This window comes from Pteropus vampyrus, unplaced genomic scaffold (assembly GCF_000151845.1).
Source record: "Pteropus vampyrus isolate Shadow unplaced genomic scaffold, Pvam_2.0 Scaffold150, whole genome shotgun sequence".
Classification (NCBI taxonomy): Eukaryota; Metazoa; Chordata; class Mammalia; order Chiroptera; family Pteropodidae; genus Pteropus; species Pteropus vampyrus.
The window spans coordinates 4,047,975-4,063,183 of record NW_011888931.1 but is presented as its reverse complement, the minus strand read 5'-3'; the positions used below and the strand labels follow the sequence as shown (position 1 = coordinate 4,063,183).

Genomic DNA, 15,209 nt, shown 5'->3' with positions numbered 1-15,209 from the left:
AGCCTAAGTCACTCAGAGGACAAAATCCTATGGCAGAGAGTTGAAAACATATATTTAAACAGCAATTCCTAAACTAATGTTCACAGAATTATTAATAGCCAAAAAGTGGAAACAACACAAATTTCCATCAATTGATGTACAAATAAGTGGATTAACTACACGATGAAGTGTTGTTGTTTGGCAAAAAAAAGGAAGAAAATATTGAAATGTGCTATAACAATGCTGAACCTTGCAGATGTGATGTTAAATGAAATTAGCTAGTCACAAAAAACTGCATAGTGTGTGATTACATTTATATGAAATATCCTGAATAGGCAAATCTATAAGAGACAGAAAGGAGATTGGTGGTCGCCTGGGGTCGGGGGAGGTGAGAAGCTGGGAGTAACAGCTAAGACATGTGGGGTTTCTTTCTAGGGTGCTGAAAAGTTTCTCTAATTGATTGCAGTGATAGCTGCACAACTCTCTGAATATGTTAAGTGATACTGAATTGAACATTTTAAATGGATGAATTATATGATAGGTGAATTATGTCCCAATAAATTTGTCTTTTGAAATCCAATTGTGGATCTATACAATTTTCTTAATTCTCTATTGTGGGTGTACATACTATAATGATCTGAATATACCCATGCTTTTATAATATTTCCAAAATGAAAAGAAAATGAGGGAAATGCCTACTTCAGCCGGTTTGTATAATGACCTTTCTGTACAAGTTGCCTGAAATCCAGGAAATATGTATAGATTCTATATCCATTTACAAAGTGAAGATAAGAAATAAGATAATTTTCTGTATTGTTCCATTAAACATTATCCTCTTATTTTATCTACCTCATCATGGTAGTGGAGATATCACTAAAATATACTGTTTAATAGAAAAAAAAGTCTCTGGACTTCTATAAGGAATGGTGTATAATTCTCAACTTTCCCAAGGGTCAATATTATAAGAACAGACATATAATACAAGTGGCAGAATGAAAGCCACAGTTTAGGAGATAAGTGCATGATAAAGATAATAAAATTATAATAAATTCATTTAATGAAAGTAAAAAGAAAGCTGCCCATAAAAACTAGTATCCCACTTAATTTAATCAGCTACAGATTAACTGTTAACTTGTTACATTTTATACATACTTGATTTCTAACTTGGTTTAATTTCTTCTTTAAGTCCTGTGTCTCATCTTCTAAATTCATACGATAACGTGCTGTAACCTCAAGTGAAGCCTCTGACATAGATTGTTTTTTTAGGGTGTCAGCCAGTTCTTGTTGAAGTTGCCTCACAACCACCTAGGAAGATATTTCCATTACTGATTTTATATGTCACATTATTATTAAGTTATGTTAATGATAAATAACTAATATGTAACTTGAAAAAAATCACCACATCCATCAATTCACCTTCTTTTCCTCTCATTTGACACATTGCTGTTTACTTATTTTAGTTAAAGACACAGAAAGTGTTATCCTCCTACCTAATCAATATTAGGTTACTTGAACAAAGAATTGAGCTCCACTATCCATTTCCCCTTGATGAATTTGCAAAGATTTACAATTTACTGAAGTCTGAAAAAGAAGTGGGTATGTCAGGGGGATGAGTGGTAATAAATTCTACATTGTAGAACATCTTCCCTCTTTTTTTTTATGAGAGACTTAAATTAACTTCAGAGGTCCTCGCATATTAAAACCCCCACTCAAACCCTTTCAAAAGGTTCCTACATCTTAGAATAAAAGTGAAGTCATTCCAATGGCCTTCAGCATACAAGGTACCTAGACCTCCCTCCCTGCCACACATGAGTACTGCCACCCTCACTCATCTGAAAACAGAAATCTAATGCCAAATTAATGAATCACAGAGTCTACAATTCTCTTTTTATTAGAAAAACTTATGTCCAAATGATAGCAATTGGACCTAAACATGAGAACTATAAGCAAATTATTTGTAAAAATATCCAAAGGAATTTACAAACAGCAGTGGGAAGATTAAATCAAGTATAATTTTGCTAAAACTCTTCATGTTTGTTTCAAATTATGATTACATGAAAAGTAGCTGTCTTTAAAGAGTGAGAAGGTCCTAAGAATACATTATTTGAGACTGAAATATTTCCAAATTTACTTCAAATTGACATGAATAAAAATGAAATTATACTAACTATGTATAAGGAGCTACTGAACAAAAAGTACTATGAGATACAGCAGCTATACCTCAGTTCATCTGGGAAATCTATAATTAACTGTCAAGGTAATCCACTTAATTGAATCTTAATTTCAAAACACTCATTTCAGATATAAACATTTCTATTTATTTGCTTCATAATGGTCTTGAAATGTGATGACAAATTAAAATTATTTTAGTAATATAAGACTAAATTATTAATATCAATCTATATTAACAATTTATAACAAAATTTCATAGACAACACAACGTCTTTTACTCAAAAGTAAAGCACCTCTCAGGTTAATTATTTGCTAAATACAATGTATGCTTTTAAACTGATAAAGCAAATATATTGTTAGGTTGTATAATTTTAATATTCATCTAGATTTAACATTTAGCCATAATCAAATATTGCTTTGAATTTTATTTTAGAAAATTTGAAAAATATTTATCTTTTTGGATACTTACTTCTCTTTCGGCTTTATCATTTTCATACTGATACAGTCTTTCTTTTAAATGATTACATTCATTGATTAATTCCTTATTTCTTTCTTCCAGCATACGGCCTTGTTTTTCACTTTCAGCTTGAAGTTTTTTTACGATATCCTGAAACTGATCTTGGATATGAATTACTGTCTTTTCGTTATTGTCAGTTTTGTTGCGAGCATCATCTAGCTGCTGTCGAAGCAACACATTTTCACTTTGTAGATGAGAAAACCTCTCCTCTAAGGATTCCTGCTTTCCAATGTATTTATTCACCTTACCTTGTTCATTTTGATACATATGTTCTATTTCCTTCTTTTGACACTGTGTTTGGCTTAGGTCTGTTTGGACACGTTCTAAAACCAAAGTCCTTTCTCTGAGAGCATCTCTCGTGTGATGGAGCTCAATTTCTAAGCTGTTCAATTTACTTTCGGCTTTAGACAGTTGTTGAGAAAGAATTTCATTATTATCTTTCAGGTGAGACATATCAAAATCCATTTTGTCCCGTAAACGAAACCATTCATCTCTTGCTCTCTGGAAAGCAAGTTCTAGATCTCTTTTTGATGTCTGACCTTGCTCATGATCATGTACAGCAGTAGCCAGTCTAGAACGGTAGGATTCAACTTCTGTTTCCAGTCTGTCTTTGTTCTGTTTTTCATTCTCCAGTTTAGAGTTTAGCATTGTATTCTCAGCTGTCAGAACATTAAGCTGTCCAGTATACTGAAATATTGTTTTTGTTAGTGTTTCCTCATTCAGTTTTACAGTCTTTTGAAGTTGATCATTCTTTTCTTTTACGATTGCAATATCCTCCAAATATTTCTTTTCCATTTCCTGCTTCTGATTTTTTACTGTGTCTATTTCCAGTCTTAGCATGGCAATTTCATCCTGCAACATGTGGTTTTCATGCAACAGATCTTTCTCTTTTTCATGACTATCAGAAACCTAAGAAAAACAAAAGATATTATGATATCCTCTGAAACTGAAGAAGAACCTATATGTTTACATCATGAAAAGTTTGCAATAAGTCAACATTTCATAGAAAACAATAAATTTGGACTCAAACTTCCAACTTTAAGCATAAATTCCCAACAGTTCCAAAATTTAATATAAGATGCTGAATCCATGAAAGTAAAAGAGAAATCATAAGAGAATTTTTAAGAGTCTCAGATTCAGAATGATAACAAACCCAGAAGTCATAAAATAAAAGATGAATAAATCTGACTATACTTAAAAATGGAGTTCACAGTCTGAATATACAGCTACCCCACACTAAGAGTATTAACTGCATATATTTAGACAGATAAAATTTCCTAAAATTATTTTCCCAAGAATATTTTATAGGTATTCTACTTTTCTAATATTTTCATATTCATTTATAAAAATTACATCTACTAACAACTGATAAATCTTGACATTGCACCAAGCAATTTTATATATATATATCAGTGAACTCATTTAGTTATCACAATCTGGAATGGAGAGGTTAAAAAAGATAAGCCAGTTTGGGATTTTCCCCAGGTCTTCTGACTCTACAAACCACAAACCACAGCTACTATATATATATATATATATATATATATATATATATATAGCACTGTATTTCAAAAAGTCATGGTAAATAAGGTAAAATTTATAGAGCTCTTCTTAGAAAACCATGAGATTATTTGCTGCTGCAAAAACTTCATTTCCTCTTAATAATGTTTAAAGTAGTAATAAATATGTAATAGATAATACCCTGAACCTCTGTACTACAAATAAAATACTCATCAATGAATTATCACTAAGTATATATTATGGCATATCATCATCTTCAAAAGCTCCTTCTACTGAAATAAGATACTATTTAGAGCAAATATTTACTTTTCTCAAAAGTAGGAGATGACATCTAAAATATGGTCTCGGAACTGCCTACACTTCTCCTCCTTACCATCAGTGGAAGTGAAAACTAACTTCTCTGTTAATATAGCAAAGCAAGAGGATGAAATCACTGCCTAAACCTGGAACATCTGTTGTTAGTAGTAATAGTTTTGAGATTATAAAAACCTCATCAATTCCTATGGAAAATACTAAAAGCTTCTCCTTTGGAAGAGGCCAGTGTGAATGTCACTTCAAATGGAGGAGACAAATGGATTTGAATTAAGAATATTATTTTATCCAATAGACCACTCCTTAAATATATAAACCCTTAAAATAAATAAACGCATGCATGCATGCACACGCACGCACACACACTTTTTAAATCCTCTACACATTTCACATGTACAGTGGTTTATAAATATATACATACACAAATCTGAAACACACACATTTGTAAATGACTAAACAAAATACCTCAGAATTCATTTTCTTAAGATTTATTTCTATCTCCTTTTGTTTGCAAAGGTGATTGGTCAGGATTGCATCTTGTGATAATCTGGCGTTCTGTTCATGAGAAAGTTGCCTCTGGGTGTCATTTAGCTCTTCTACAACCTAGAGACACATTTCATTAGGTTTTTGTTCTCATACCATTAAAAACAGGTCAAAAGCTTAAGAGCAGAACCTTTAAAAACATGTTAAAAGGAAGTAGCTTTTCTAGCACAAAGATCTTTATCCTCCATGGAAAACTCAAATTTGAATTTAAATGACAGCTAGATTTGTCAAACAGCAAAAATACAGGCAGCTGTAGTATTGTCAAATAAAATTTCTTTACAAAACATTTCACTAGTTCCATCAGTCTCAAGGCAATTTAGTCTATATGTTAACATTAAAAAATAGCCAAAATTAACATTTCTGTTAATAATTAAGCTCGCTTGATCTTTTATTTCTTCATTTTAAAAACATATAGAGAGTATCTATTAAATGGCAAGAATTGCAATAAATTAATAATTTTAGTTATAACTGTAACAGTTCAGATTTTGAACAATATAACATTTTGGAGTTGTTTCAAACCTAAATAATTAACATTATATCAGAGATATTATAAATTTTGATGAAACATTGTTAGAAATATAAAATTTTTACCAAAGATGAATTTACCTGATTGAAATTATTTCTTACAGTTTTCAATTCCATGTCTAATGTTCTAAGGGTGATTTCAAGTTGTTGTTTCATTTCAACTTCTTTATGATATTGCTCTTCTTTCTTTCTTAACTGCTCCCTAATTTTTTTATATAACATATCAGTATTTTCTCTCCTCTCTTTTTCTTGTTGTAAGGTAAATCTGCAGTTGAATACACTTATCTTAAAATTCATTTAGTTAGAAAATAAAAAGTTCATTTTCATGATCTGGTTCTACATATATTGGTTTATTATCCTAATAAAATTTCTATGTTCTCAAATTATTTTCCTCTCTGGGTCTCATGTTTTTATTTCTTACTTCAATCTCTCTCAAAAGATATATATATACTTGAAAGGTAGCAAATGAAAAAACATTCTGTTAGTAAGTTTCAGTCCACAGTAATTATGGTAAATATTGTAGGAAAGGAATTTTGAAATTATTTGGTAGAGCTGAAAATTATCCTTTTATCCACAGTCATATTTACTCCTCCATTGGGACAGATAATTCAGTTACTCATTAAAAAGAGAAGTTGTTGTTTATAAGTAAGTTTATATATTTACAAGAAATAAAATTTAAACCTCACAAAACATCTCCGCTGACCATTGTAATCCAAGAATCGGCTAAGGAGTATAATATCTGTCGCTCTACACTTTTTATGTTTCTTCTTTTGCAATACTTTCAACTCCTCTTGTTGATTATTATCTATTTTATAAATCAAAAATCTCTTTTGGAACAAGACAACACCCACATTAATTAAGTCAACAATAAAGAATAATGTATGCTTTTAGTATATACCTTTAAATTAATTTAATCAATGTGCACCAAAGATGCTAAATAAGCTAATCAGTCAACTCTTCCCATTTTACTTTTCATTCTATGCATATATTGAGACAAAAACTGCATCGATTTTTTTAAAATTTTTTTCTGTCTTGAGAAAAATGGCCATTTCAGACTCTGTCGGTAGGAAAAGAAGTCCATATGAACTCTTGAGAACAATTTAGAAATATGGATCAAAGAAACTCTTAAAAGTTCTTATACTTTAACCAAATAATACTTTATTAAAGAATTTATTCAAAGTACATAATCAGAAATGTAGAAACATTTATAGAGGAGACATTCCTTGCAGCATTAATTATAATACAGAAAAATGAAAAACCAAAATTCAGTTTGTTAAATAAATAATGAGGCTTCCATATAGTAGACTTCTATATGGTCATTTAAATAGTGATTTGAAAGAATATTCATTAACTCATTACCAGAAATATACAATGTTAAAAACTTGCTATGTTATTTTCAAGAATCTTACAGTCCACAATACTAAAGACATTTTCTCTCATATAAAACTCCGGAAGATAAGTTGGCATTTATAGAACTTCTCCTACATATCTGTAGTATAAAAGTAAATGTTCAAATATTTCTTTGAAACCAAGATGTTCAATACCTCAAATTGCAGAGTTCTTGTTCCCATTCCACTTTTTGATGTTCTAACTGTGATTTCATTTCTTTTGTTTCTGATAGTTCCTTTTGTAGTCCAATCACCTTATTTTCAATTTTTTTAATTTTTCCTGTAAGTAGTTCACAGTGATTTTTTTTAAGTTCTAGTAATCTTTCATATGACATAACTGCATCCTGGATTTTCAATAAGCTAACAGAATCTGCATCAGAGAGAAAACAAAAATAGAAATAAAATGTTTGAGTCTTTCTCGTTATAAATTTCCATACTCATTCATATGTTGAACAAATATACACTGAGTACATAAAATGTGGAAGACATTACACTAAGTTCTGCAGATAAAACAAATACAACTCCTGGCTCTTGTTTAGTTTAAAATCTAGTAGAGGAGAATGACAAATAAAATGATAATTACAAATTCAGATAGATACTGTAAGAAAATAGAATTCATAATCACACAACAGAACTTGATCTAGATGGGGCCCAGGCAAGAAAACGCTGAGGAAGAGTTGGCCACACTGAGAAACACAGGATGAGCAGAAAGCAATCAGACAAAGGAGGAAGAAGAGCATTCTAGTCTGTCCACAGCACGTGTCAAAGTTCCACTGCAATCTGCTTCTAGCAAGAAGGCGTAAGAAGTACTGATTTACCTTCCTACATGAAACAAGCAAACACAGATCACATGAAATACATTAGAAAATTCTTTTCAAGACAACAAACTTCAGGCAATGAAGGACAATGATTCCCAAAACAAATGACGTTAGCCTAAGGAACGTCCCAGGTCACTACCTTGAAAGAGATGCCAGGCCACCACCTTGAAAGAGATGCCAGGGGAAGGAACTGGGCCCACCAGACTCTCTGACTTAGTGATGAACCTGAGGGGCAGGTGAAACCAAGGCAGGTAGAGATCACAGGTCAGAACACTGGAGAGATAGGAGAACAGAAAAAGAATCCTGGAGATCTACAGAGGGAATTCGGCTGAGTAGGAACAGCGTGTACATGTAAGGACCTACCTGAGACCAGGGGGAAAAAGAAAACATTTGAAAACAGCAGAGGAAACAGTGCTTGGTGCTCACGCAGCACCAGGAATAGTGTCTATTCCCAGGAGCCAGAAACTCATAACTCTCAGGACCGTGAACAGAGGAGTCAGAAAGAACTTCCTCAGTCATGGGAGGAATCAGCCCTCAGCCAAGCACTGCTCTGGATTCACCTGACAAATCATAAAAGCAAGACTGGAATGGATCAAACTACTTATAAGTAATTTAACTATATCCCAAAACAAAGCTCGAAAAGATAAGTAGAGGATGAAAGCAATTTTTTAAATTAAAAATTGTGGGGATGACATTGGTTAATAAAATTATATGGGTTTCAAATGTGCATACAACTCAAAAACACATCATCTGTATATTGCATTGTGTGTCGACCACCCAAAGTCAAATCTTTTGTCACCATATATTTGCCCACCTTTATCCTTATCTACCGCCCCCCACACCCGCCTTTCTCTCTGGTAACCACAACACTTTGTTTGTGTCTATGAGTCTTTGTTTCTTTGTTGTCTTGTTTGTTTGTTGCTTTCAATTTTATACGCCAGGTATGAGTGAAATCATATGGTTCTCAACTTTTATACAATAGAATATACCCAGCCATAAGAAAAAATAAAATACTGCCATTTGTGACAACATGGATGGATCTTGAGATTATCATGCTAAGAAAAATAAGTAAGATGGAAGCTATTTTTTAAAAACCATATAACACTTTTAAAGATGCAAATTATGTCAGAGATAAAAAAAATACACTGGACAGGAACAAACAAATATTAGACATCACAAAATAAAAGCTTAAAATTTTTGACATCAGTGAATTGTGTGAAAACTTCAAAAGGCCAATATATAATCCCCCCAAAAGGCAGGAGGGAAGTGTAGAAAAAATATTTGAAGAAAAAATGGCCAAAATTTTCTAAACCTCATGAAAACTATAATCCTACAGATCCAGAAATGGAAGTAAACTATTATAATTTTCTTATATATGATTTCATATAATGTTACTTGAAGATGGACTGTGAAAACTCCAAATTATTTAGCATAAACAAACCCTAAAGCAACCAATAAAATAGGAAGAGTAATAGCTAATAAGCCAAAAAAAAGTCATAAAAATTACTCAATTAATCTAAAGGAGACAGAAAAAGTCAAAAACAGGAATAGCATATGGGACAAACAGAAATCAAACTAAACTGTGACAGATTGAAACCTACTAGATTAATGATCACATTAAATGAAAATGGCCTAAAAACATCAATTAAAAGACAGATTGTCTGACTGGATGAAAAAGCAAGACGCAACAATATGCCGCCAGAAAAAAAAAATGCACTTTAAATGTAAAGACACAATTTTTTTTTAAAGATTAGATATAAGATATACTACCCTAATGCCTGACAGAAGAAAGTTGAGCTAAAGTGGCTTTATTAATATTAAACAAAGTAGATTTCAGAACAAAAATAATTACCAGAAATTAACAAGATTTCATAATGATAAACTAATAAGCAACATTATCAATCCTAAAAACTTATGCACCTAATCGCAGCTTCAAAATACATGATGCAAAAATTGAGAGAAATGCAAAGAGAAATAGACAAACTCACAATTACAGTCTGTGATTTCAATACAATTCATTTAAAAAGTAATACAACAAGCAGGAAGGAAATCACGTAGTAGATAGTAGAATTGAATACCACCATTCTTCTCAAGTACCCATGGGACAGATACCAAAAAAAGACTATATTCTGGGTCATAAAATAGAACTTAATGAAGGGGCTAAGTCAAAAGATTTAAGTCATACCAAGTATGTTCCCTGGCAATCTAACTGGAAATCAGCAACAAATTATCTCTGGAAAACACTCAAGTATATGGAAACTAACACACATCTAAGCAACACCGAGTCAAATAAGTAACTAAAAGAGAAATTAGAAAGAATTTTGAACTGAATGGAAATGAAAACAAAACATATTATGTTTGAAGGCTGCTGCTACTGTACTACTTACATGAAAATTTAGAGCACTGAATGTCTATACTAGAAAAAAAGAAGAGTCTCAAGTCAATGACCTTGGCTTCCACCTTAAGAAGCAAGAAAAAAAGAGCAAATTATATCCAAAGCAAAGAGAAGAAAAAAATAATAAATATTAAAGATAAATCAATAAGATGAAAATTAAAAAAAATAGAAATCAATGAAAACAAATGCTTTGAGATCAGTAAAAGTAATAAACCTCTGTCTAGGCTGATAAGGAAAAAGAGGAAAAAAGAGAGAAATATCAGAAATGAGTAGGGTGACATTATAGATTTTACAAATATTAAAAGAATAACAGAGTAGCATTATAAACTTGATGTAAATAAATTTGACAACTCAGATGAAGTGGGTAAATTTTCTGAAAGACAGAAATGACCAAAGCTCTTTTAAGAAAGAACAGATAAAATAAACATCCCTAGAGCTATAAAAGAAACTGAAGTCCTACTTAACTATCTCCCCATAAATAAAATTCCAGGCCCAAATGGCTACACTGGTGAATTCTACCAAACATTTTAGGAAGAAATAATACCAATTCTACACATTCTCTCAAAAAATGAAGACTTTGAGAAATGTACTCTGATTCATTCTATAAGGCTAGTATTACCCTGAAAGCAAAAACAAAGATATTATAAGAAAAAAAAAAGTATGTCATGAGCCTGGAGGTAAAATTTCTAAGCAAAACATTAGCAAATCAAATCCAACAATTCATTAAAAGGACAAACTGTCATGACCAAATGGGACTTATCCCAGGAATGCTGGGTTGGTTTAACACTCAAAAATCAATTAGGGGAAAGAGGGTCAAATACATGCTGAACGAAGGAGATTAGACGTTGAGTGGTGTGCACCCAATAGACTATACAGAGGTCATATTATAAAGATCTTTGCACAACAGCTCACAAACTTTTTTTAGTTAAAAGATAGAAATAAATCCTATAATCACGGGGTGGGAATTTTTCCAGCGGAGCGGGAGGCATGGACCGTCAATTGCCTCATGTATTTGTAATAGCACTCACATCCCATTATAAGAGTCTATTGATTCTGTTGATTATTTCACTAACAATATAACTAGATAGATATGATTGTGGCACCCAGTGTGACCGATTTACCACTGGCAATGTCAAATTTAGTTAAACACATATTCAAAAACTACAAGCAATGAAGTTTCTTTTGTTTTGTTTAAGGAAACTCTTTCAAAGTAGAACTAACCATAAGACTTAATCTGGCTTCCCCCATAAGTGAGAATAAAAATGTATTTCTTCTCAGCGGTAAAGTCCTAAATTTCTCTTAAAAAGTAATTACAAGTGAGTTTGCGGTTTCTTTTGGGTGTGATGAAAATGTTCTAACATCGACTGTGGTGATGGTTGTAGAACTCTGTAAAAACACTAAATATTACTCAATTGCACATTTAAACTGATTAATTGTATTGAGTATGAATTATATCTCAATAAAGCTGCCATTTATTCAAAGTAAAAAAAATCAATTGTTACCATATTAACAAACTAAAAAAGAAAAATATGATTATATCAAAAGGGGAAAACAAAGACACGTGACAAAATTCGACATCTATTTCTGATTTAAAAAATACTCAGCAAACTAGGAATATAAGGGAAATTCAATAAGATAATGAAGATTTATGATAACTCTACAGCTAACATCCTATGTAATAGTGAAAAAACTGAATTCTTTCCCCAAAGGATCAGAAACAAGATGGGAATAACTGCTTTTACTCCTTCTTTCTACTCAGCACTATACTATAGATTCTAGCCAGTGCAATTAGGCAAGATAAAGAAACAAAAGACATCCTTCTGGAAAAGGAAGAACAAAAACTGTCTTTATTAGCAGACAACATGATCACATAATAGGAATTAGCAATTTCCAACCAGCTCATTTTAGTAAATACAGTTTGACCAAATTACAGTCATGTCCATTAATTTATGTACTGTCTATGGCTATTCTCATGGTACAATAGCAGAGATGATTAGTTGTGACAGAGAAAGTATTGGCCACGAGTCTTAAATGCTTACTATGTTAGTAAAACAGTAATTTAAGAAAGAAAGATTGACAACCTTCGGTTATATTAGAAAATCTGATAGAATCTACAAAAAAGCTACTAGAACTAATAAATGAGTTCAGCAAAATCGAAGAATACAACATCACTATGTAAAAATCAATTGTATTTCTATATACCAGCAGGGAACAATCAGAAATTAAAATTTAAGATACATCATTTACTGCATGGAAAAAGTAAAAAACAGGGTGATCTCACAAAAGTTGGAAAGATCTATACACTAAAAACTACAAAATTTTACTAAGAAAATTAAAGAACAGCTATATAAATGGAAGCATATAGTTTGCTCAGGGATTGAAAGTTCAATATTGTTAAGAAGCGAATTCTCCCCTAAATTAATCTGTAGGGTCACCAATCCAAATTTAATTTTGAAAACACCAGCAGACTTTCTTTTTGAAAATTGATAAACTGATTTACATTCATGTGGAAAAATCTAGAAGAGCAACATAACTGTGAAAAAGAAGAAAATTGTAGGACTAACCCTACCTGATTGTAAAAACTATTATAAACCTAGTCATTAAAGCAGCATGCAGCTGGTGTAAATATGACCAAATGCATCAATGGGACAGAACAGAGTCCAGAAATAAACATGCACATATGTGGTCAACTGATTTTGACAAAGGCACAATGGCATGAGTGGGGAAAATGGAGTCTGTTCAACAATTGGTGCTGGAACAACTGCATATCCATATACAAAAGAATGAACTTGGATCCATACTATGCATCATATATAAAAGAGAACACAAAATGGATCATAGATCTAAATGGAAGACCTATCATCATAAAAGTTCTACAAAAAAACATAGGAGAAAATCTTTGTGACCTTGTGCTAGGCAAAGATTTCTTAGATATGAACACCAAAAGCAAAATTCATAATAGAACAAATGGATAAATCGGATTTCATCAAAGGAAAAAAACAAAACAAAACAAAAAGCCTTCCATTCTACTTAGTTATTAGGAAAATGTATACTAAAACCATAATTATATACACATGATACAGCCATCAGAATGGCTAAGATCTTAAAAACTGACCATCCTAAATGTTCATGAAGATATGAAGGAATTGGAACTGCCATGTACTGCTGGTGAATGAAAAATGGTACAACTATTTTAGAAAACCATTAGGCAGTCTCTTAATAAGGGATATAATGGAACGTGAGGAGACTTTTAGAAGTGATGAGTAGGTTAACTATCTGGATTCTGGTGATAGATTCATGTATGTATAGTAAAAACTATCAAAATATATGCTTCTTATATGTGTAGTTTACCTAACCAAAGCTGCTGAAGACAAAAGCCCTATAACAGGAAAAAGTCTATCAGACACTGGCTGAGACACGGCCAGAAAGAAGGTTGTGAAATGATACAAATGAAATATAGAGAGTTGTGGCCTTTAATCTTGCTTGTAGCAAAGAGAAGTAATAGTTGGGTTTTCAGCAAGGTGGTAACACGTTGAGATCCGAAATTTTTTAAATATATCATAATGCTGCTTGCAATGTAGACCAAGGTTCCAGGAGGTGGAATGTCAGGGAAAACAGTTCTGAGGTTATTTCAGTATTCTAGGAAGGAAATCATCAAAACTCGACATTGGGTGAAGGCATAGGAGAGAAGCGGGGTCAACAAACACAATAAGCGCTGCCATTTACACTGAGAAAAGTACAGTGGAGATGGTCACAGCTTCCAGGCTGAGGGCCTGCAACCACTCTCATTTTATTTTAAGAGAAAACATGTTTCTCAGATAAACAGTACTACAACACATCAGTGATTTACGGTGCAGTAATAGACAAGGTGTGCCTGTATTACCACCGAGTACGTACCAAGGCTTTATATTTATACTATGATCTTACCTTTACAATCCGTGCCAAGTTGTTCAAGTAGCAACATGGAATTCTGATAATTGGAGTAAGGTAACTCACAATGCTCTGAAACTATTTCAGAAGACTGAGTTAAATCATCTACGTCATCCACAGAATGAATTTGCTCTTGGACCTAAAAATAAATAATACTGTTTTTCAAAATGTCCACAAAATCTTTATAAAATATATTAAGCATACGGAGGTGATAAATATCCATCTTTTTATAAAAGCAAAAACACAGGTTTTCTTAAAAGAACTGATTTTTCACAAAAAGGGAGCTTTATCAAAAACAAATGTTTCTAAAGTACTTTTTCAAAAAAATGTGTGTACAATAAAGGAAGATTTTTTATTTTTTCACTATATCTTTTACAGAGTATATTTTACTACAGACATTTTTGAATATTTATTTTTTACAATACCTTGTTAACTTCATTAGAATTTTTCTTTGCAGACCTAAAAAAAAAAATAAACAATTCTTTTCAGGTGAATATTAAATACTTAAAATACAAAGAATATCTAAACCTATTTTTCTATAATAGCTTTTTCTATAATATCTCTGCATTTGTAATTAATTTTTTAAATGGGGTTAGACAATAAATAGAAAGAATAACTAACATTAAGGGACACAGAAAATATACTACTAATAATATTAACACAAAGTGTTAAATTTAGATCAAGCTGACAGACAAAACAAAAAAAAGAAAAATATAATGGTTGTTACTTGCATTATTTGATAGAAAGAAATAATATACCAAGGTTTTTTATTGTTATTTTCAATTAAAAAAAAGATTTTACTGGCATTAAGATTTATTTGGAAAGTATTGTTTAAGTCATTATATAAAGGAAACTCTTTTTAAAATAATAATGATATTAGATTTTGAGGACCCACCAGGCAACTACTATGCAATATTATAGGTACTTTACATGTTTTAAGGGCATTTTAATTCTTAAAAAATTCTGAGAGGTAGGCAATAGAATAGGGATTTTACACAGGAAGAAAATAAGGCACAGAAAATCTAAGTAACTTATCCAAGTCCATACAGCTGGTCAATAGTAGACCCAGAGTTCAAACCCCGCACACCTGGCTTCAAAACATGTGTTTC

General features: G+C 31.7%; 1 protein-coding gene across 3 annotated transcripts in view; it reads right to left on the bottom strand.

The window, feature by feature from the left end:
- ANKRD26 (ankyrin repeat domain 26) overlaps nucleotides 1–15,209 on the bottom strand; it is a 72,065-nt gene that overhangs the window by 2,265 nt on the left and 54,591 nt on the right. Inside the window, exons 20-26 of one of the 3 annotated variants that reach the window (XM_011369515.2) lie at nucleotides 14,526–14,559; nucleotides 14,098–14,239; nucleotides 7,114–7,327; nucleotides 5,651–5,771; nucleotides 4,967–5,104; nucleotides 2,621–3,577; nucleotides 1,132–1,284 (exon numbers count right to left, since the gene is read on the bottom strand). In XM_011369515.2, the coding sequence (XP_011367817.1) occupies nucleotides 1,132–1,284; nucleotides 2,621–3,577; nucleotides 4,967–5,104; nucleotides 5,651–5,771; nucleotides 7,114–7,327; nucleotides 14,098–14,239; nucleotides 14,526–14,559 (1,759 nt within the window). Of the gene's footprint in view, nucleotides 1–1,077; nucleotides 1,285–2,620; nucleotides 3,578–4,966; nucleotides 5,105–5,650; nucleotides 5,835–7,113; nucleotides 7,328–14,097; nucleotides 14,240–14,525; nucleotides 14,560–15,209 lie in introns of those variants that run through there. The other 2 variants (XM_011369514.2, XM_023536173.1) reach the window with 2 other exon arrangements.